Source organism: Rissa tridactyla, chromosome 3 (genome assembly GCF_028500815.1).
Source record: "Rissa tridactyla isolate bRisTri1 chromosome 3, bRisTri1.patW.cur.20221130, whole genome shotgun sequence".
Classification (NCBI taxonomy): Eukaryota; Metazoa; Chordata; class Aves; order Charadriiformes; family Laridae; genus Rissa; species Rissa tridactyla.
Genome location: NC_071468.1, coordinates 69305159 through 69327881, shown reverse-complemented (window position 1 = coordinate 69327881; position 22723 = coordinate 69305159). Strand labels below are relative to the sequence as shown.

Below are 22723 nucleotides of genomic sequence, written 5' to 3'. Positions count from 1 at the left end.
TGAAACTGACATCATCTTCTTCTGCAGAATGACTTACCAAGTGTAAGCAGACATTACTCCTTGTGGCAGCAATAAAAATAAGTTTATGAAGAGGAATTACGGTATTTTGCTCCTGCTAGTGAACTAGATTTTATTCTGGCCTTGCCTTCCTTGGTAGAATGGTCACACGTGTCCTACCAAAGATTTTCTTTGGCCCACCAAGTGAAATCCCACTGGAAATCCGGACACATTATCTGAGCAAGGGAAAACGTTTGGATTCCTGCCTTCTTACACAAAGAGACTGTGAGGTTGAAGGTGGGTTAAGCTCCTGGTGTTAGCTTATGCGTGTAAAACCCTCACAGCACACGTGTGACTCAGTAATGACTACAGCCCAGCATCACAATTCTCATGAATGTGGTGTTCCCCAGATAACGAAGTAAAAATAGGGAGAAGTATCTGAACATACATAATTTTACTTTTAGCTATAAAATGTGCTATTAATTAGCTAATTTCCCATGACACGCTGGATGTTGAAATGACTGCATTTTGTCCGTGGTATGGCAATACCTTGAGGCCTCAGGCGAGATTGGGGCATTCACCGGGCCAGGCGATGCCGCAGCTGCGAACGCTCTTTGTCACACACAGCTTACAGTCTAAATAATTGAGACAGGCAAAGGGTAAAAGGGGAAACAGAGATACAGGAGTATCTCGTCCAAGGTCACACGGCTGGTCAGTCACAGAGCTGAGATTAGGAAGGGGGCCCCCGGGTCCCCACTCCAGTGCCTTCACCGTGAGACCGAGCTGCCCGTCCCCGCTCGGCTGGCGAAGGCAGCTCCATTTGTTACACCGGCTCCTTGAAGAAGCGATAAGTCTCCACGGAGTCACAAAGCCTGTAATGGGAGCCCCCGCCGATAACAGCGGGGTTTGTTGAATTACAGAGATGAGCACAAGGAAGCCTTCAAAGTCATTCTGAAATTTGGCTTTTAGAAGTAAAGCAGCATAATTAAAAAATAGCTCATTTGAATAGCTCTGTGTATCCCCACTGTCTGATCAGGTTAATTACTTAATTTGATTATTTCTGAAATCCTTTTAAATTATTAACATTGTAAAAAAAACACAAACCTAGTACAAAATGATAAAAGCATAATTTGATAATCCTGTAATAAGGGTAGACAATTGTTTTAACAAATGTTCAACTGCTTTTCAGGCCTGAAGCTAAGAAGGAAAAGATAGCAATTTGCACATCAGAGAATTACTCACAATATTTTCGAAAATGTAGCTGCTAAGTCTTTATTTTACAAAACATTCTATTTGTGTCTCATTCTGCATAGTTAATTAAAACAATAATAGCTACAAAATATATTTGCCCTTCAGCAGAATTTACTCTCACTGTGCTGCTTTCAGGTAATCCTGTGGCCAGCTATTACTATAAAAATAACTTCAAAGGCATATTAATAAAAATAATGCAGTAATGAAGGTTTCTTTCTTCAGGAGAGTCTAAAAATGCTGATGTAGTTTGGAATGGTCTCATGCCTGTACTGCTGCTGACGGTGGTAAATAAATTCAGCTTCCTCGAAATGACTGCATCGCATGCAGGCTGGGCATTAAGGCATTTCATTCCAGATTAATGCTGATAAATGATTCGGGTGCTGTCTGCTGTTAAGGAGAAAATCGGCGATTGTGGGATACATGGAGCATAGCTGGATTCAGGTGTGGTTCTGGGACTAACACCAAACAAGCCCACCTGGGGAAGCAATCTGTGGTCATGAGATTCCCAGCTCAGTCTCAGTTTTAAACTCAAGAACTTAAAAATATATACTGCTGCTTAAAAAATATATACTGATGCTTAAGTACCTTGCTTCACTCAAGCGGTTCTTTGCATTTGCTGAAGATGAATGTGATTCCCAAGTTATGAACCCAGGTGACATGAGGGATGATAATGTGGTAAGAAAGTCGAGGAAGAATAAAAGATTTGGGTGAGAAGGAGGAAGTTCCCATCAGCTTAAGCTTCTGGTGAATCTAGCCCTCAATGGTAAATTGGATTCAGCAAGATCAGGAACAGAAACACATTCATGAGTCCATCTACAAAGCTTCAGGCTAAACACAGAGCTTTGTGGAATTTTTAGGAAGAGAAATATGTGATAGGAAAGAAGAGAAAGATACTAAAAACTAAGTGATGCAGGCAAGGAATTAAGAAAAAAAAACAGTGTCACAGGCGTAAAGTAGGATTTTGAAGAAGTGTGTAGGGTACATCGTTCCAAAACAAGAGAAGCATTAAGGAAGATGCATTGAGGTTGCAGGTGCCCTTTAAAAGATGACTTGAGACATCGATAAGATCTGTTTGGAAAGATACATAAATTTCAGAAAAGCATTTTCTCTCCAGATGTGGGCAGTAAGCACGTATGTCGTCCAAAAGGTTTGATTCATTTAGGCAATGCCTTCTCTGCTTGAAGAAACTCACATACATGAATACACCTACCTTGCAATTCCAGTGATGCGCCGATCACTATGTTCTCCCCAAGGTTTCTAATGAACGCATATGCAAAAGCTATCTATTGGAATTTCTGGAGATACTTTCAAGATACATAGTTATATTTTGAAGTTTGTTTCCATAGTGCTAGATAAAAATAATGGCACAGACTGTTTTCCAAATAAATACTGAAACAATTAAACTAGGCACAGTCATTCTTCCTGATTTAATTAGGATGTTCATAAGAAATTATTCTAGTGCATGCCTTTTTCTAACCTTCACTTTCTGTAGAACATGCGTGACTCTTTCACCTCACAAGATGAAGAGAAGCCCAAGCAGGTAACTATTTTCCTTCTAACTGCAGAAACATACTGCATAACTATTAAAACTGAGTACTGTCAAGGACACTTTCTTTTGCATACTATAATTCAGATGCTAGAAGGACTTTTCTAGGTAAGTTGTATGACTGAATCTTCCTTACCACCAAACAAGTTGTGCCCATGTATCCCACCTAAACTCAGAACTGCAGATGAAGGAGAAGCTTTAAGAGTTCTGTTCTCACCAGGCGGTCCCAGAAAACTCTTGTCATGACTGCTACACCATTGCCACAAGCTTTTGTCACAGAAGCTTAAAGATATTTTTTGGTGAAAACTCTCAAGCCACCATAGCCAGTTTATAACTTCTGAAAGCAGGACCATGTCCACAGAGTAAGTGGCATATATGGGATGTATTCTGGAGAATGTAAGGCAATATATTATATGTGAAGTGTACAGAACAGAGAGAACTACAAATGTTGAGGGGTAAACTTGAGAACCTGAATTTTTACTTTACTTTCAAAATAAATATAAATATTTGGTAAAGACATTTCATAAAATACACAGAACACATTTGCAATGGTAGGCAAAACAGAAAATGAAAATTTTAAATACTTGGAAAAAACACTTAATAGCAAGGTAAAAAAGAATCTCCCCCCAAAAAAGTAAGTAAGTTCTATACCCAATGACCCAGTACATGGCTGTCAGTTACTTACTGCTGTACATAGGAAAAGAAATCTTCAAATTTCCTCAGAGGCCATCAACATAAGCCCAGAAGAATGGATGTTAATTACTCATCCTAAAAATATTAATTATTTTTAGTAAAAGTAATTTTCACGAAGTCTCCAGAACTACAGCCTTGGGAAATTGAGTCCTCCTTTTATATATGTATATACACACACAGATTGATATATATATAGATAGACAGATATATACATAGCTGGTACAGACAGCACAGCCTGCTTTAGCTCTGCTGCATTGCTAAAAGTGTCCAATCAGTTTTTAAATTCACTACTGGGCTGTTTCAGTGATTGTGCACGGTAATGAATTCTGCAGTTTGCTTATATGCTGCATACCCTAGCGCTTTCTTTTGCTGAAGTTTTATGTAAGCTTGTGCTCTTTGATTAAAGGAAAGAAAAGAAGGGAGGAAAGAAGGAATGGAGGGAAAATAAGGAAGGGTGGAAATTCTCAGGCAACACTTTGCAAAATTTTACAAATCGGTAAAAATTAAATTCATTGATGCAATAGCCACCACAGCTCCTTTGTTCATTGTGAATAAAAAAACCCCACCCAAATTCAGACATTACTAGAACTGAGGCAGTCAATTACATTTATTGTTTGAAAATACAAGTGCCTGCTCTGCATCTCAGCTGTGGAATTTAAAAATCAGGCATGAACAAAACCCATAAAAATACCTATTCAAACCAAACCACCCAATAAATAACCCCCCTTAATAAAGAAGAAAAAAAATGAGAGATCTGCTGCGTTCCCAGAGGTAAGCAAATCCAGGCTCTGGTGGACAACAGTGGATAGAGCTTTGCAAAATTGGGGATCCATCACAGAGAATGAATGCCCTGCCAGCTGCTTCCTCATACTTCATTTGCAGAGCTCAAATGTGTGAATCTCTGTGGAGTTTGACTTGGCGGTATATCAAAGGAAGAAAAGTCATCTTTCAAGCAACAAGACTCGGTTCCACACAACTGTGCTCAAACTCAATTACGTTATCGTAAACCAAACAGTTTGGCGAGAAAAAGGTTTATCTCTGTAGGATAATTTATTTGAATCTGTTATTTTATGCAAATCTGGTAGTGTTGCTATCTTTTTAATAGCCTCCATAAGGTTCTATTTAAAGTCGAGACATGCTGCACAGAGAGTGTAAAATGCGTGGACCTAAAATTGCATTTTAAAACAAGAAGGTTTTAGCAACAGAGTCATTCTGGATGCAAATCTGACTCATGGTTCCTCAAAATCTGGGCAACAGCCAGCCCAAGATAGATCCCATTAAGCTGCCAGTCAGCAGCAGAGCAGCCTGTTTGGGAACCTCGCATCCAGCCCTGGATGGGCTCCTGCTTCACGCACCCAGGCACCCACCAGTGGTGCACCGAGCAACAGAACCAGCATCCCTCGCTGACCGGTTGCTCCCTCACCAGCTCCCTTGGGGAATAAGCGAGTGCCGTGCAACACGGCATCCTGTTTTGTCAGATTACTGGGGGCTTGTGGGGGGGTTAGGGTGGTCTCTTTTTGAAATGTCATCTTCTTTGAGGTCATTCGAATATGAATCTGTGTGAAGGCATGGTGGGAAACACAATCGGTATGTACTAGCAGGTCACGTTATCTTTACCTCAGCCCAATGTTTCCTTCGGTCTACTATTGTATAACTTCATACTTTTAAAATATGCCTCAGAGAATATATGCAGAATACAGCTAAGACTTGTAGCAAAGCGTACATCTGTCAAGGGGCCATGTGGCAGGGAGTGGCAGGGCCCCCTCGGGGGCTGCCAGGCAGGACCTCACCAGCCAGGGCTGGTCCCACCACCCCACCCAGAAGCAGGGCAGGATGGGGGGTACAGGGGGCAAGTGAGGACAGCACGTTTGCCAACTGTTCACGGTCAGGACCAGCAGGACCCACAGGCGGGCACAGGCCACTGAACTATCCTCAGTCCATAGTCTGGTAGGGCACGGGCAATTCCATAACTCATATTTGCCTAACACTTCCCCTTAGCCAAGCACAATTAGCATTGCCGTTCTCAGTTCCCCAGGACCATTTTTCCCCTGCTGTGCTTTAGCACACGCATTTCTGAATTAACAGCTGAGCAATATTGCTTGCTCTTGCAATGATGTTGTCTTTCTAGCTTTTTTCTTTAAGCTCCAGCTTCTTGAATGGCAGAGTTGTAGGAAATTCTGATGTTTATTCATTCATTAGAAGTTTTACACTTCATATCTTCAAAGTAAGCTTTGGGAGCATAAACTCTAAAAGCTCAAATAAGAAAAGCTAAATAAACGTATTGTTTAAAAGAAGTAATTGCTCTATATGATTTTCCTGCAGGAGTAACTACAGTCTGACAATGCGCAAATTCATTCATGCTGACTTTCAGGTCAGCTTGGGTCTGGAAGAAATACAGCATTTTCAAGCCGAAGAGTCCCCAGCAGATGTTGTCAGTTACCACACAGAGAGCCTCGAGTGTCTCCATTTCCAGCCTTCAGCAGGGCAGGACAGGCTCCCCATGTGGCTTTCTGGGAGGCTCAGCTCCTCTCCAGAGCACACACACACTTTGGTGCTATGAAGGGTCCTTCAAAGCTGGGCTGGCCCCATGCAGTGTCCTCGACACCCCGCGCCCTGGCAGGGCTGGAGGGCTGCTGAGCTCCAGCACGGAGCCAGAGAGATGCATGACGCTGCTCTGGGTCCTACGGGGCCTGCGTGAGCTGCAGCTCATGAGCTCACTGGGGTTGAGCTGACAGCACGCAGACATCCCTGGTGTCCCCCACTCTCCTTCTCTTCTTACTCTAGTTAGTCCAGCCCCATGCCCTATCAAGCAGAGCAACTGACTAACTTCTGATTAACACTCTAGACAAAGTTTGGGATGGGAACTGCACAGACCCTGTTAAGTTACTCAGTTGCTGCAGGATCAGCTCCGTGACATCTGCCCTATGTGGCGATGTAATTGATGATGTTAAGGTCTGGAGATACCACCTTCACAGAATCACAGAATTGCCTTTAAGATCACTGAGTTCCAACCATCAACCTAACACTGCCAAGTCCACCACTAAACCACATACCCTCAAGCACCACGTCTACCCATCTTCTAAATACCTCCAGGGATGGTGACTCAACCACTTCCCTGGGCAGCCTGTTTCAATGTTTGATAACCCTTTCAGTGAAGAAATTTTTCCTAATATCCACCCTAAACCTCCCTTGCCACAACTCGAGGCCATTTCCTCTTGTTCTGTCGCCTGTTACTTGGGAGAAGAGACTGACCCCCACCTCAATACAAGCTCCATTCAGGTAGTTGTAGAGAGTGATAAGGTCTCCCCTCAGCCTCCTTTTCTCCAGCCTACACAACCCCAGCTCCCTCAGCCGCTCCTCGTAAGACTTGTGTCCTAGACCCCTCGCGAGCATCAAGCGGAAGCACTAGCGTACTATCCGAGTCTCAGAGCAAAACGCGCAGAGGCTCCTCTAATCCCCCAAACTGCGAGTACCCAAACGACCAGACACTGTTTTGGACCGACGCGGATCCACCCGTTTTTAACCGTTTAAGTTATTTTTGTGAATGTTGCCGCAACTGCGTGTTTTCAGTGCACGGCTCTCACTGGCCCAGCTTATTCCTGAAGGCGCACGGCAACGATGGCGCCGCTCCTGCTCGCTCCGGTTTGTTTTCTGTGTGGGCTGGTTTCCAGGTTGGCTGCCGGGAGTCTGTTCGGAAGACGTTATCCTCGCAGCAGGGAGGCCTTATGGCGGTGAGACGGGCGCTTGCTTCCCAACGCCCCCTCGCCCTTCTCTGTCGAGACGCAGACGACTTCAGGGGAGCTCCGACAAAGGCTGCCCCGGCGGCGGGAGGAGACGGAAGGCGCGGGGGGGGGGGGGCGGGGGAAGGACGGGCACACGGCGGAGCCGTGTCCGGGTTCGGGGCCGGGTGCGTGGCTGCGGGGTGCGCGCGGGCACACGGTGTTTACGGTTGAATGAGGGGCGAGGCCACGGAGCGCTGCGTCAGAGCGGGGCGGGGCCGGGGCGGCTGCGAGGCGCGGCCGGGCGCGCTGCCCCGCGGCACTAGGGGCGGCTTGCCCGCGTCCTCCTGCCCGGCATGGGGGTCGGGCTCCGGGCGAGACCCCGCGGGCGACGCTGACCGGAGCGGCACCTGCCGTTCTCCTCTCCCGCAGCCCCGCGGGGAGGAGGCTGGGCGGCGGCGGAGGAGACCGGCGCCCGCGGGCGGGCGGCGCGGGGCTCGGCGCGGCGGGCCGCGGCGCTTGGGGCTCGGGACCCGGAAGCAGAAGCGGGGGTCGGGAGGCGGCTGGATGGGAAGGAGCGGCGGCGGCGGCGGGCGGCGATGGGGGAGCAGCAGAGCTCGTTGAGCGCCCCGCCGGCGGCCGCCGCCGCCGCGCCGCCGAGCCCGACCGGGGGCCTGCGGGAGCCCGGCCCAGACGAGCCGCCTCTGCCGAGAGAGGCGGCCGCGGGCGGTGGGGCGGCCGGGCAGGGGCGAATCGGAGAGCCGCCGCCGCCGTCCGCCGCCAGCTCCGAGCGGCGAGAGGCCGAAGAGGAGGAGGCGGAGGCGGCGGCCGGGCCGGAGCAGGCGGCGGGGGAACCGGCGGCCCTGGCGGAGGAGGGGCCGGGGCTGGAGGGGGGCAACGGCCGCCGCCGTCCTCCCCGACGGCACGTGTACTGCACCGTCTACTGCGTGGAGAACGACCGGCCGGCGGCGGCCCCCGCCTCCCCCCGCGGCGGCCCCGGCCCCGGCGACGGCCCGGGCGTGGGGCAGCCCCCGTCGCGGCGCGGGGTGGCGGCGGGCGGCGACCCGCTGTCGGCGGGCGGCAGCATCGAGGTGGTGGACTTGTACCTGCTGCCCGAGCCCTTCTCCGGGCTGATCGCGGGGGAGTTTGGGCCGCTGCTGGTGCTGAGCTGCCGGGTGTGCCTGGAGGAGAAGCCCATCAAGCCCCTGTCCTGCTGCAAGAAGGCGGTGTGCGAGGAGTGCCTCAAGCGGTACCTCAGCTCCCAGGTACGGCCCGGCAGGCGCTGGGGTGTGCTGGGGGGGAGGGGGGACGGGACGACAGTGCCGGCCGGGGCGGTGGTATCTCCATCCACACACACACGCGCCCCGCCGTGAGGTCGCGGGCCTGAGCATCGCGCCGGGTCCGGCCCGACGGGCTGAGCCCCGGTGGGGGTGGGATGGGGTGGGGTGGCGTAGGAAACCTGTCCCATCCCCTACGGAATGCGTTTGGCAGCCGCCCGCCTGCGAGCGGCTGATTTAATGACCATTTGTTCCCCAAGTGTTTGCGCGTCGTTACGCAGCGTGGCGGGTTGTTCGCTTGTATGTTTTTAGGCTCTTGCCCATCTCTTAAAGGATTTTCTCTTTGAATTCTCAAACTCTTGCTGGCACCAGCTTCCTTGAAAGAGGAGTGCAGAGAATGATGAGGAGCAGAGTTTGGGAGCATGAGCAGCCGCTGCTGGGTGAGGGGCCGGGGGTTTCGGCCCCTGTCCCACAGCCCCTCGCACCTTTCTGTGCCTGGGCTGCCGCTTGTGGCAGTGGGCGTTCAGCGTGCGCTTGATGGACTCTGCAGCCCCTCGGCCTGTTCCTCTGGGAATACATCACATTTAGTATTATGCCAGTTATGTAAGATTAAAATAATGGGGGGGTCTGTGTGGGTCTTTGTGAGGAATCCCAGTAAAAAAGAACTTTTTTGGGGGAAAGAAACCAAAACGTAACAACTTTTCCATCCTGGGTAGATAGGTACTCGGGTGCTGGCTGCTTATATCTTCATCGCTGTTTTGTCAGTCAGAACTGCTGTTTCAAACCGAAATCAGCTGCTTGAAAGCAAAGCTCTGTCTTCCCTAGTGTTTTTAGTAGCTAGTTTAGCATCACAAAACACTTGCGCATTGTTCCTGCCGCTAGTGTAGGCATGCCCTAAACCCAAAGAGCAATGGGAGAAGTATGAGTATGTGGGAAAAACAAAACCAAATAAACCCTTTGCTTACCACCTTTATGTTTTTATTCAACAGAAACTTTTGGGATATGCTCAGTGGAGACATGCTGGTGTGGTGGTGGAATGAATTTTTACACCTGTTGGGGCTGGGAGCTGTGCTGGGGCAGCCTGTGCTCCCGCTGGGCTGCCTGTGTAGGGACAGGATGGATGGCTACAGCTACCCCTGTGCACTATAAATAGTTGTTGGGCTGTTCTGACCCGGGAACATTTCACTGCTTGGAAATTGCACGTGCTGGCTGAAGTGAGGCATGTGCTTCTCTACAGGTATTGGTAGCCTACATAGCATTTACTAGTCCTGGTAGTGTTTGTTCTAGCTTATACTAAGCTCACTAGCGTTTTTATGGACCATCTTCATTAAGTTTAGATAACAGGGAAGGGCTTAACGCGGGAGCTCATGGATGGAAGAAGCGGAGTTGTGTTTTATGTGTCTCTGGTAACACTGAAAGTCAGGAACACCTAACAAGCCTTCTGGAGACTTTGTGCACGGAGCCCAGAATGGTTGGTTTGTAGTTAAGTGGTGGACTGGAAACTCCCAGTAAGTTTTTAGAGTATATTGCCAGCGCACATTTGTGCCACCTCTGTATTTGCCACCGAGGTCATGTGTCAGAATATTGTCTTGCTTTGAAGCTGGGAATTGCAAAGTGGTGTGATGTCAGGGTGGTCTTCTCTAGCTTCTGCAGGTGCCTGCAGCTTACAGTGATCTCATGGAAGTTATGTGATCTGGTAGCTAACGCCATACCGAAGAACTGTTCTGCCTGGTTTAGCCTGGACTCTTGGAGGATGATCCAGCAGCTCGGTGGCTGAAACAGCTGTCTGTCCTGGGAACCAGGTATACACTCCATGAAGTAGGTTTAACATTGGCCAGCTGTTGGATGTGTATGCAAGGATGCCCTCTTCAAGGAAGCCGCTACTACTGCTGAGCGCTCTGCAGAGCTTGTCCCAGCAGCTACTAAAAGGTCTGCTTGGCAGGTAGCCATACGGGTACTTACTCCTGTGCATAAAAGATGGGGCAGGGATACAGATGCAGAGGGGAGGATGTCTACAGCAAGGATACTGATCCTTGAGGAGGGAGATCCACAGATTACTTCTGTGGGCACATCACAAATGCTGTTATGACCAGGCAGAATTTTAGTTGCTTGATAAATTTGTTCAGAGAAAAAGGAAACAAAATACCCTCAAGTAACAGACCAGTCTTCTTCCCCTATCTTCCTTTTTTGAAAAGAACAAGAAAGTGATATTTCTTTGAGAAGAACAAGAAGTGATGTATTTTTACTTTGTGCTGTGGAAAGGACCCTGTGACTCATCCTGAGGAGTGAGAGAAGGTTTCTCCATGTCGATTATAGTAGGGGAGTTTCTGGGAAGGATGAGTAGAAAGGCAGTATAGGATAGAAAAAAAGTCGCCTTTCATCTTTGAGACTTAGCACTTCCTGTAGCAAAGAAAATGTACCAAAAGGAGTAAATGTTGAAAAGCTGTTTCTGTTTGAAAATTTTCACAGATTTTCAGTTTGGATACAGTCAGCTTGATTTAGGAATGTACCTGAAACAAACAAAAACAACGAAAAAACAACCCCCCAAGCATTAATATGCATTGTTTAGATCTGCTTTCCTTGTCAGAGAAGTAGCAGTCTGTGCCCTTTGAGAGGACACTGTCTGACTCTTAAGTCTCTGGAGAAGTGGTCTTTCACGTTGAAAGTGTGGAGTATGTTGGCAGAAGTATAACGCTTAAAATAATTTTGTTTCCTTTAATGTCTGTGTGTGTCTTCCCACTGAAGAAAACTGGACTCCTGATAAGGTTTCATCATGATTTCTGAAATGATGCTTAATGGAGTGGCAAAGTAAAAACCCTCTTAATGCACTCTGCCCTTTTCTATGCAAACATATAACAGCGTCAAAACTTCTGCCTTGGAGCTCTTTATAGATCAGAGAATCAACCGAAGTTTTAGGCATTGTCGAAAAGAAGATTATCCAGATGAAAATGCTCCAACTGCAGAGTTTGCTCGCAGTGTTACCGGCATGCCGGAAAATGAGGGTAATTGATTTAGGAATGTCGCGTTGGAAGGTGCTTAGAGGTCAAATCCAGCCTCTCTTATCACCAGCACCTTGCTGCATAATCCCTTTCAAAGATTTAATGGCTGGTGCAGAAGCTTAGCAGGCGAGCCTGGAGCGCCCAGGCTGATCTGGAGCCTGACTTTTGGTAAATTGCGTAACTTTACCTCTGCCTCAATTTAGCTGTTCTTTCTCCTGGCCTAATACTCACAGACCCTCAGGGTTTTTCAGAGCCTGACTACAACCAGTTTATCTACCATTCACAAAAGAAGTTCTGTGACTTTATTCTCTTGGACCCAGAGAAATTGAGGGAGGGGTAGGTATGGGTGATGGGTTAGCCTGGAAGAGGTTGTGGCTCTTGCACCTAAGGACCTGGTGTGGGTCTCACAGAGCCTGGGTTGGGTCCCAGCCAGCCCCGTCTCCAGGAGTCGATGCGGCCCAAAGCTGTTCTTTGTTGTTATGCTTAATCATGAATGTAAAACAGATGAGGTTGAAGAGTGTGAATGTTTGAAATGTCAGTGCTCTTCCAGGACCATGGTGCTTGCAGAGGCCATCTCCGTGGGCTCTCAGGTATGTGCTGAGTGAGGTCAGGGTCAGAAGGGTGGAAGAACCGTTTCCCCTTTGTCTGGGAGCAGCGGGCTTCTACACTCACGCATCCAACGTACAAACTGGGGACAGGGAGGGGGTGAACCAAGGCACTCGGTCTCACACATGTAATACTGCAGTTCACGTCTCCTTCACTTCCCATCTTCCTCTCCATTTAACATGGCACCAAACGTGGGTTATTCCAGAAGCTATGTGCACACATAGGTTTGCTAAATGAGTGATTCACTTCCTAACCTCTCCCAGCTACTTGTACGTCTGAGTCAGAGGGAGTATTTGCGCCTGATTTTGCTTTTTTTTCTGTGTTGGGCAGTGTTGTTTGTAAATTTTATTTAAAAATAAACAAATAGGTAGGAGGAAGGATTTTGACTTGAGAGAGGGAAGACCTAAAGTTTAACCAGGTTTTTATATTTAACTTATCCTGGACTGGTAAAAGGGCTAAGGTTTGTATGTGTTTTCTCATCTCCCTAATCTGTAAACGTGACAAGTGCTATTCAGAACAAGTCTCACTTGTCACTTTTTAGCAAGTATTGACTAGAACAAAATAACATTTGCTGTTTCCTAATGTCTATAAAGTACAATATGTTCTCTAATAAATATTTGAAGCTCTCTCTGTATAATTGTATCTATACTTGTTTCACTTTTCCTATAAAGTGGCTGTAAAAGTTATATAGAAACCTTGGTGATTTGACTGCCTGCTTTTTCTACATGCAAATTAGGAAACTTGATAATCCAGTTTTTGATCCTATGCTCATTAGTGATGCTTTATTTTGTAAATCTTGTAATTCTCCTGGAGCTGTCATTCTTATATTAAAGGACTTTGGGTGAGTTAATTTAAAGAGCATACTATATTCTTGATCAGATATTATGGTGCTTTAATTATAGGGACTCTAATGAGATTAGTGGCTGTGAGTAAATCAGAAGGGATTGTTGGGGGTGGGGAGGGGCTGCATCCAACAGCTTATTGTGCATGGATGGTTTTGGTGGGACTAAAATCCTGCTCTCCTGAGCATGAAATGTTGAGATTGTCTTCCCACTGCCCAGGACCTGTCGTTACCAGTCTTCCTCTCACCATGGCCTGAGATCTTGTTTTCGACGACTTTCCGTGCATGTTCTCTTTCTGAAAGACCTGGGGGAAAAAAGCAGCAGACTGTTACAGTCAGGATTTTGTGGGGAATGTGATTATAAAGCCAGCTAGTGGAGAGGAGAATTTAGGAGCAGGCTGTATTGCCTAAAACTAGTACCAGCTTGGAGCCAGAGGGACTTGACACCTGTGTGCCTCTTCAGGTGTCTGATTGTATCATGTAAATGATACACCTTCAAAGCTGTAGTCTGGTTGCTGATGAAAACCAGCCAGCAGAACTGCAGGCACCAAGTGCTGAATCATCTGATGGTTAATGAGTTGCCTGTGCCCTGAGTAAAACCAGAACGCAGAAGGGCCACTGTCATTCAGTGGGGGAGAAGCTCTGTGTTTGCAAGGGTTATTAATCCAAAAACATGCTGTAATGCTAGCTAACAAGTTGCTAGGACAGCTGCGGACTGGCTACCAGGAGGTGATGGCAGGGTTAGCCACCACCGTCCAGCTGACGTTGCAAGAACACAGAAGTTTCCAGAGGAGGAAGAGAGGTGCAGGAGGAGAAGAGAATATATTACCTGCTAGATTACAAGCTTTCTAAGCCAAACCGGCCACTTCAACCACTGTAAAGGTGGCTGTGTTTCTGAGTAGAAGGATGAGGAGGAGGAGGCAGATAGACCTGGTCCATCACCTGTGAGCAGCCTGTAGGCTGCAGGAGCACCTAAACTTTTTCACTATAATTTTCAGCAAACAGCTTCAGAAGGTCTGTCCTGTTCTCCTGAGGTGGTGTATGCAGTGCCAGTGCCAAAATGCTGCTGCGTAGCCAGCTGCCCAAGGGTAATTGTTGCAGTTCAGGATGACACCCAAGTACCTTTAAGACTGTAAGCATTAGTCTTTAAATTTGACTAGCCATATAGCTGGCTTTCAGTCCCTCTTGACTGCTTTTTGATGGATCCAGTTTGGGCCAAAACTTAAGTTTGGAACAAAGTTTTATAAAATCAAGCATTGCTGGAAATGCTTTTAAATTCTTTTTAAAGAAAACTAGTTCTGAGCAACGTTTTTGAATGATTATACTGCCTGGTTGTCCTGGTGTGTGAGGCCTAGATGCTCTGTCAACAAAACACCACTTTGTGTGGTAAGTTTGTTCCCTGAGTAGAAGTAGCTGCAAACCTAGTCTGCATGGATAGCTATGATTTCCTCGTTTGGATAGGTCTTTGCCAGATCTAGAGCTGGAATATGTGGTCATTGTTTCTTTGCCACACTATTATGCTGGGAAGGGGAAAAAGAGTGACAGAAAATTTCTATTAAAACTCTGATCTGTAGGATTGGAGATGTTGTGAATAGAAAAGATGGTGTCACCTTTGAACAGTTGCAGGAAGGCTTTTCCTGATGGGGGAAAGCTTGAATTCCTGGGGTGAGGATAAATGGTGTCGTGAAATTGTTGATGTTGGTAGCAAAAGGGATGAGGATAAATGGCAAGTCCTGCAGTGGTGCCATGAATTTGTTGGTGTTGATAGCAAAGGTGATTTTTGAAGGGTAAAAACTTTGTATGCTTGTGAAATTGCGGTGGGAGATGAAGGAGAACTGGTTTTGTTTAGCTTGGGTTGAAATCTAATTTTGAAAATGCAGAACTTCTGTGAAGCAGGAGCCCTGCTTGTCAGCTGCCTCCATAGCCAGTGTGTTGCACCTCGCTGGTCTGTCAGTGGTGTTGGCACTGAGGACCACAGACAGGCCGAGCCATCAGGAGATGGTCTGCCGTGTGCCTTCCCTCCCACTGCTCCCACCAGCTGTTCCCAGGAGCTACCAGGCACAGGTATGGACTCAGTCCAGGGATTTTAAAGTGAAATGAGTTGAAAACTGAACTGTTGGATTTTAATTGCCCAAACAAAGAGGAAAGAAGGAGTTAAATGGGGACTGGGAAGGCCTTCATCTCACCTCTGCCCCATTCCTCTGTTTCTCCACCCAGAACAACTGTTCTTCCAACTGCTGTGGGGCCTCTTGGCCCTTCATTCCTCTCTTCTTCTTGTACAAATATCTTGCTTCCTGCTGTCTAAACCAGCCGGGCTCGAGGAAAGTACGTATCTTACATGGCCAGGATGTAAGCGCATTGTCAAAATGATTGAGAGTTGTAAGGGATGTAATTTCTTCAGAAGAATTTAAACTGGTGAAGAAGGGCATTACTTACCCACCCGGTTACCCTGGCTTATCTGTCTTTCAGTATTTTTTAGCTGCTTGCACTTATGTTTATCTTGTTCTTTTTTAATACTTTCTTTATAAATTATATTTTAAAAAAAGTCCTTGTCTATAAGTTCTCATTAGCTAAGTACCTATGACTTTTTCTAGTATAGAAAAAGTGACAGATTTGTCTGGTGATGAAGAGGTTATTTAACTCTTGAGTCCATTTTTAAGTACTTGAGAAAATTTTGGTAAAGCAAAGAAATTAATTTTATTTGGAAGTTAACATGAACATAAAAATAACAGTATTTCTATTGAATAGCCAATTTTTAAATACATATTTTTCTGCTGTGGCACACATACATTTATTGTATTGGTAAATAAGCCTTGTGAGAGCAGTTGCTTAATGTAAGTGAAATAGGGAAAAAATTAGGATGAAAAACAAATTCAAGACTTTAGTCCCAGAGAAGAAGACTTTATGGATTTCAGTACAGAAGGTCAGTAGTTTAACCCAGTTTGGGAACTGAAATGACTTAGAGTCTGCGCTTACCTTAGTAGCCACCTCAGTGCTTCCATTTAAGAACAGTGTCATAGACAAGCTTGTTGGGATGTATGGTTGCTCCTGTTTATATACTTAATTGTGAGAAAGGCGGTGCGTTTCCTAGATTACAATTTCATGAAAAGATAAAGAAATTTCTAATGCTACCCCACTTCCTTTTCCTTACGAGCTTTCTAGTAGACCGTGTAGTGCAGTTATAAAACGGCAAATGTCTCTCTTATAAAGAATATCACATTGAAATAATAAAAGTATCTTTATCCTTCCATGTTTTTCTTTCCCCAGTGGTGTTTTTAAGAACAGTACAAACTATATTGGGTGTTGTAGTGGAAAATATAAGGGGCAAAGTTTGACTTTCTCAAGCCTAGTCATGCTGATGCCAGTGTGTATTGCTTTCTACCACTGACATGATACAAATGGCAGCAAAGGCCAAAATCTCTAGTTTAATTGGTTTGTCTCCCTGATCTCATAGGAATGGTGGTGTATCAGCTCAGGGGTGTAGGATGGGGATCTGAATGACTCTGTCCCTGTAGCTTGTAGGAAAGGGAAGTCCTATCCAAACTGTTTCAGCTGTGATGTGACTCTGTGGGGCTGCTCACACAATACAAGGAAGGAAGAAGAGCGAGAAGAAGGTTGCCAGGATGGGAAGGGCTTGGAGATGTTGTAAGAATTGGTTTGCCCCAGAAGGTGGGCTTGCTCAGGGTAAGCTTTCATGAAACAAAAGGGAATCATGAAGACCGGTGGCCTTCATATATAAGGTGAGTGCTTGGCCTCTGATTAAACCTGCAGCTGAATACTGGCCGGTTATTCTGGTAAGTGGTGGTGAGAAAGTGAAATGGGACTAGCTCTCTCTGGTTTCCTATTGGATGGGGTTGGGCAAGGAATAAATCTGACCTCAAAAAACAAAACAACTAACAAACACCACCCCACCCCCAGTATTTTAAACATGGTTTAAAGTATGTAACTTGAGTACAGGACTTCTAAGAAAATAGTGGATTGGTGTTTTGCTGGGCTGCTGGAAGGCTTTTATACCCTATAGGCAGCAGAGAGGGGTGGAGTAGGTAGGTGCAGCATGCCATCTGTGACATGATTACGGAGGCGCTGTGAGAAGTGCTGCTTTCCTGAGCAGGCGAAAAAAGTATATCACTATTATCAGTACCATCACTGCTGTTTGAGGGCAAAGAAATGGTGAAGATGGTCGTCTTTGCACTTTCAGCTATTTTGATGTTGCTTGCTGTGCGAGTGCACTTTGGGGAGAGGACACCTTATGCCTTTCCATTCCAGCGCACCTGTGCAGTGCCAGGTATAATCTGTCTGCTTAGAATTACTCCTTTAAAGGCCTTACGGAAGCAAATATGTAAACTGCTCAGTGCTTTTTCAAGTGCATGTGCAGCTCAGTTGTGCAATAGCTTGGAAACTCTGCTTAGTTAACTTTATGGTATTAACATGCAGCTTGAAAAGAGGAAAGAATGTGCAACTTTAAAGTCTTTTTGGAATGGAGAGATCCAGAAAAGAGCAAACATGCCCCATATGGTATTTGACACCAAGTGTTGCATACCGACTACAAAATGTAGATGTTAGGACTCCACAGGGAATTACGGTGGTGGTAATGTTTTTCATTGTGGTGGACTAATCCTGCTCAGAGTAAAGCTAGAAATAGAAAATCAGTCGTAGAACACTGGAGTTCTGCCTGAATGTTGTTGCTGTTAGAGACTTATGGGTATTGATGTATATGTGGCTATCTAAACCTCAAGGCTGAAGTGAAATACATTAGTAAAATCTGAGTATGTCAAAGTATGTACTTATCTGTGGTCCCCATTTTCCTTACATATGGACAGTGGAAATAAGGCAATCTCAGAATTTTTCACCTATTTGTATAGTGGAAAATAGATTCAGACTTGCTTTTGTTGTATTTCGCAGTAACACATGAGAGCAGTTTTCAAACTTCTGAAGATGTCCATTCTTTCAAGGCATTATCAGGAGCTGTAACTTTATTTTAAATTACTAGCAGCTTCCCAGTGTCTAAGATTTAAACCTTCTTTTTAGCTAGCTGCGACTACTGCTGTTGGACATTACTGAGTGCTTTTGCCTCAGTATGTGTTTTATGTGAAAGCTTGATTGCTGTTCTTTTTCTGAGAGTAACTTGGCAAATCCTGCCTGAAATATCCCAGAGTGTAATGCTTCATGAGGACCTCACCTAGGCCAATGCAGATGGAGACATAGCCAGACAAGGCCAATCCACCACTTCTAGTAAATTAAGGATCTAAAATGAGTTCTAGATCTCATTCTTTTTCTTTCTATATCAAGAGAAGCAGACCTCTTGTCTGAAGCTGAAGGTCTGCAGTCATTTTAGCTAGCAGCACTGCTCACCCTTCCTTCAACTTGGTCTTTACTGTTTCTGCATCATCTGATCCGCCTGCAGAAAAACCGATCTGGGTTAAAATTAACCTTTTATAACCATTACTGTCTTATCCGGTTCCTAATTATCTCACGCAAAGCATGCAAATGTTTATTCCATCACAATGTGGTACCAAATAAAGCATCTGTGGCTAAGCAGGGTCATTTATTTTGGCAATTGTGACAGCCTGTCAGAACAAAACAATTGAAAAAGCAACACGAGGGAAGGGGAATAAAACATGTCCAAGAGGACTGCACGTGGAGGTTTGCATTGGAGCTTGATGAAATCAAACCTGCAATTTGGTCTTGTTGCTGCATCGTTTCCTCTTTCACAATCCAGACGGAAGTCATGGCCTGTCCACTGCCTGAAGGTGCATCTGCACTCACAGATCTTGGACAGGTGTGGTGGCACAGTCCGGAGTGTTTCTCTGAGCTGCTCACGGCACTGAGGTTCTCAGTCCAGCCCAGGCTGGTACTCACCGGTCCTGTCTCTGCTGCCTGTGGTGTCATTAAATAAGAAACTTTCAATGAGCTAGAATTTTAAAGCATCCCCAAGTGTTTTGTAACATAGAACAGATTATTCCTAAGGCAGTTTTATAAGTGAAGTTTTTCATGTGAATATTCTTGCAAATGGGACACCTCTTTTTTTTTTTTATCTTGTTTGTTTCAACAGTTTTAGTTTGCTGCAGCCAAGCAATGCCAAGTATGATCATTTTCTTGAGAAATTTTTCCCGCACCAAAGATCTCTGAGGAGAAGCTCCTTGTTGCTAGTTACCTGCTTGAATAACAAGTGAGAAGATGCAGAGCTCAAAATGATTGAAGGATTTTGGGGGTTTTGTGTGGGTTCAGTTGTTTTTTTGTTTGTGAAGACACAAAATGCTTGAAGACTGTTATTAAATGTCACGTTATTTAAAAATGCACAACAGAACAAGGTACAGCACTGTCATGAACTGGTACGCATCATCTTGAGATCTTGGCTTAAGAAACTCATTTACTGATTTTCTTATGTGATGATTTTAATTTTTCAAGTAGAAGCCCACCTGACTGGAATGTTGGCAGGAGGCAAGGAATCTGGGTTAATGATGACAGATGATGCAAGAGGATAATAATGATATTTGAGGATGTAGTAAAGAGAGGAGAGCAATGAGGCCACTGTGTGTGGGGAGGGCTTATTTGGAATCTTGGGCACTACTGTTTAAGAAAAATGTCAGGAACCAAGAAGGACTGCAAGGAGAAAAGTGCTGTCACATGGATGCAGAACTGTTTGTTTTAGCATAATGAGATCTGGGAGGAGAAATGACTGCACTCTCTAAATGCACGAGAAGGTAAGTTGGGTAGGCACTTCTAAAGAAGTTTTGGCACAACATAAGCTATAGAAATTGCAGTGAATTAAGTTAGGCTAGAAATTAGTGTGAGCTTGCACATTTAGGAAAGAAGGGAAGCATCTGGGACAGCCCCTCCAGTCTCTGTGCATTGTGGAAGAAGGGTGCAGTATCTGAGCGATTCTCAAAGCCAGCACCTTTGATGCCAGCAAAAAGGGGACTCACTATGTGGCACCATTATGTGCTGAATTTGTCCCAGTTGGGTGGGAAGGCTGCCTGCGCATCTGAGAGTGTGCTCTGTTGAGGAGAAGATTGAGTCCAGTGAGGAAATGATGGAAGAGTTCTTATTGTCTGGCATTAGTTTGTTTTTTTTTTTTTTTAACCATTGAACACAGCAAAGGATTTTCTAATGTTCAACATGCACCTGCAAGCAGTGCACTTCAAACCGCGCCTTGTGTCCAGCATTTTTTGGTCTGTAAGGAATCTGAAATCAAATATTTCACACTGTTTTTATGAGAAATGGCTTTTAAATAAATTTCAAAACTGTGTTTTCAAGATGTGTTTTTGGTTGGACTGATCTGGCTGATCTGTCCCCTCCCTCTGACAGAGAAGGGACTGTATTGCTGTTACCTGACTTAACCTAGGTGATATAGGATGCCTTTGTGAATTAACTCTCCAAGGGAATTAGTGCGGCAGGCTGTTGTATAAAGAAACTTAGGAGAGAAAGAACAATTAGCAAAGACCAGTGATTGATTGTTTTAGTTTCCACAGATTGCTTTTACATGAAAACAATGAACAGAACAGATGGTTAAGGTACCAAAGAAGAGCTATGTAACACTGAAAAACAATCTCTGAAAATGGGGTGGTTTGGGTGTGGGATTTGTTTTGATTTTTTTTTTTTTTGTGAAACTATAGTTACCATCTGGCCAAATGTGTTGCAAATTACTGGAAGGTGGTAGCTGCTTGTTGTTGAACTTCCTTGTCTTTCTGTTAGTCTTCAGTTTAGCTGTGTGCTTCACTTGAGAGGCTGCAGCATCTTAATTCTGGATTTATCTCTTGATGTTCTGTTCTGAGGTTTTTTTCCCTTACAGTTTTTTATACCATTCTCTGACATGTTTTGTGGAAGGATTTTAGCATCCTTAAAGTACTTATATGTGACTGGCAGGTAGTCTTTTGGTAGCTTGAGGTGGTTGCAGGGTGACTTATCTGGGATTCTGCAATCCGTCCCGGCTCTGTGCCTGGCCTGGTGTACATAGAGAGGGCTTTGCTGCTGAGAAGGCTGAGATGCAGTAAACATTGAGTTTCTGTATTCATCCAAAAATACATCTGCAAGCTGCCTAAATGAACTTGTTGAAGCTGTTGTGCGCTCTATAGCTGCTACATGCAGAAATTAGATCTGCAAGGAAAATCAACAAATCTTGTACAAAGGTAGAGGCTGGGTAGCCAAGCACACCTCTTACATCTTTAATGTCCTGCATGCGTTTGCATCTTTGAAGACTCTATAGCATTAAAGGATATTTTTATTCAATTCTTGTTAAGTTAGGTTTATACCACACTAAATTGGTCTCCTGCAGGGTTTTAGTTTCATGTAGTTCCTCTGAGTTCACCAGTGAAGTCTGGAAAAACTAATTGATTCATTTTTTTTTGGCTCTGAAATCGGTATCAGGCGCTAATCTGATCACAACAAGCCTACTTCTGGATTTGAACATACCTTATACAAACATGAAGAGTGATGCGTGCTGACACCAACAAGCACTGAAACATTAAAAACATTTCTGAAAGATGTAGGCTTATGATTTTTAATGGATTACTTCATATGTGTAAGCTGTGGTGGAAAAACTGATGAGAACTGTATCTGGAATGTATCAACTAATAGTGTATCTTGGGTAATGGCCTATTGAGTCTCTTGAAAAATGCAGAAGTACTGCCCAAGGAATAAGAAAAGGCAGATGAAGTAATTGGCTGGCTAATATGTATTTTGAGTGGGTTATAAAACCTTTATTTATGGCAGGAAGTGGAGCTTCTTCAAAAGGTATAAGCTTATCTAATGAGTGCGGTAGAGATCCTGGAGAGTGACCTCTGTTCTCACCAGCTTCCAACTTTTGCTCTCTTTCTTCTTCCCTTTCCTGGATGAGCTTCCTTTCCATGGTCAGGAGCTTTTTAAAATGGTATTTCCTTTCCGTAGCGATCCTTTTGCTTATAGTATTTGCAGTCATGCTCTGAAAAGGTCGAGATTTATACAACTTAAAACTAACTTGATCACACTGTAGATTATTCATCAATGCCATTAAAATGAAAGATGTATATCGGAAGAACTCAAACATCTGTTGCTGCGTGATTTTGGGGGAAGGAATTGTTATTTGGCCACAGATGCTTCTTACCTCTTTCACATCTTTGGAGTCTTTTTTTTCTTCCTGACAATGTATAATTGACCAGAAGAGAAAGACCTCCTTGCAGGAGGATCATTGTAATCAAATGTCACGTCCTCTTGTCTGTCCAGCTGATTTTGAGCAACTATGATCCATGTAGCAGATTTGTCCTGGAGCTGGCCATTCTTTGTACTGGTGGTTTCACACTGTAGTGTTAAATGAAGATGCTTAAGCCAGGGCTGACCCTTCATGACGCATTAGTCACATCTGGTTTAAGCAGCTCTTCACCGTTCCTTGGTATCCCTGTACACCTCTGGAGCGGGAGCTGAACTATGTTCACGTCAGCCAAATTACAGCTTCCCCCTCCCCCCCCCCCCTTACTGCAAGGTCATGAGAAGTGTTGTTACTTGCAGTTTGGAGGACTTGGGATTTGTCTCTTCTGGACAAGCTGATGCTACTGTGTTACTCAACAGCTGCCTGTGTTTTCAGCACACTGATTTTGAAGATCAAGCTCGTTAGCCTTGTAATTCTATTAAGCAGATATTTTTGGTGGTAAAGTGGAGCAGTTGTGAAATTTGGAAGTATAAAATTGTGAAAGCTCATTACAAAAAAGTTTTTGAAGACACCCCACCCCATCCCCAAGTAGCAGAATTATTGTTTTTATTCTCCCTTTTCTTTCCTGTCTCTCAAGCTCTAGAAATGAGGAGAAGAGGATGGGGTAACC

The 22723-nt window shown here is 45.1% G+C and overlaps 1 protein-coding gene across 2 annotated transcripts in view; it reads left to right on the top strand.

Moving 5' to 3' along the window:
* Positions 1-7518: 7518 nt before the first annotated feature.
* Positions 7519-22723, top strand: part of RNF217 (ring finger protein 217) — a 69040-nt gene continuing 53835 nt past the window's right edge. For both annotated transcript variants that reach the window (XM_054195624.1, XM_054195625.1), the window contains exon 1: positions 7519-8471. In XM_054195624.1, coding sequence (XP_054051599.1) covers positions 7806-8471 — 666 coding nt within the window. In that variant the 5' untranslated portion in view covers positions 7519-7805. The remainder of the gene's footprint in view (positions 8472-22723) is intronic.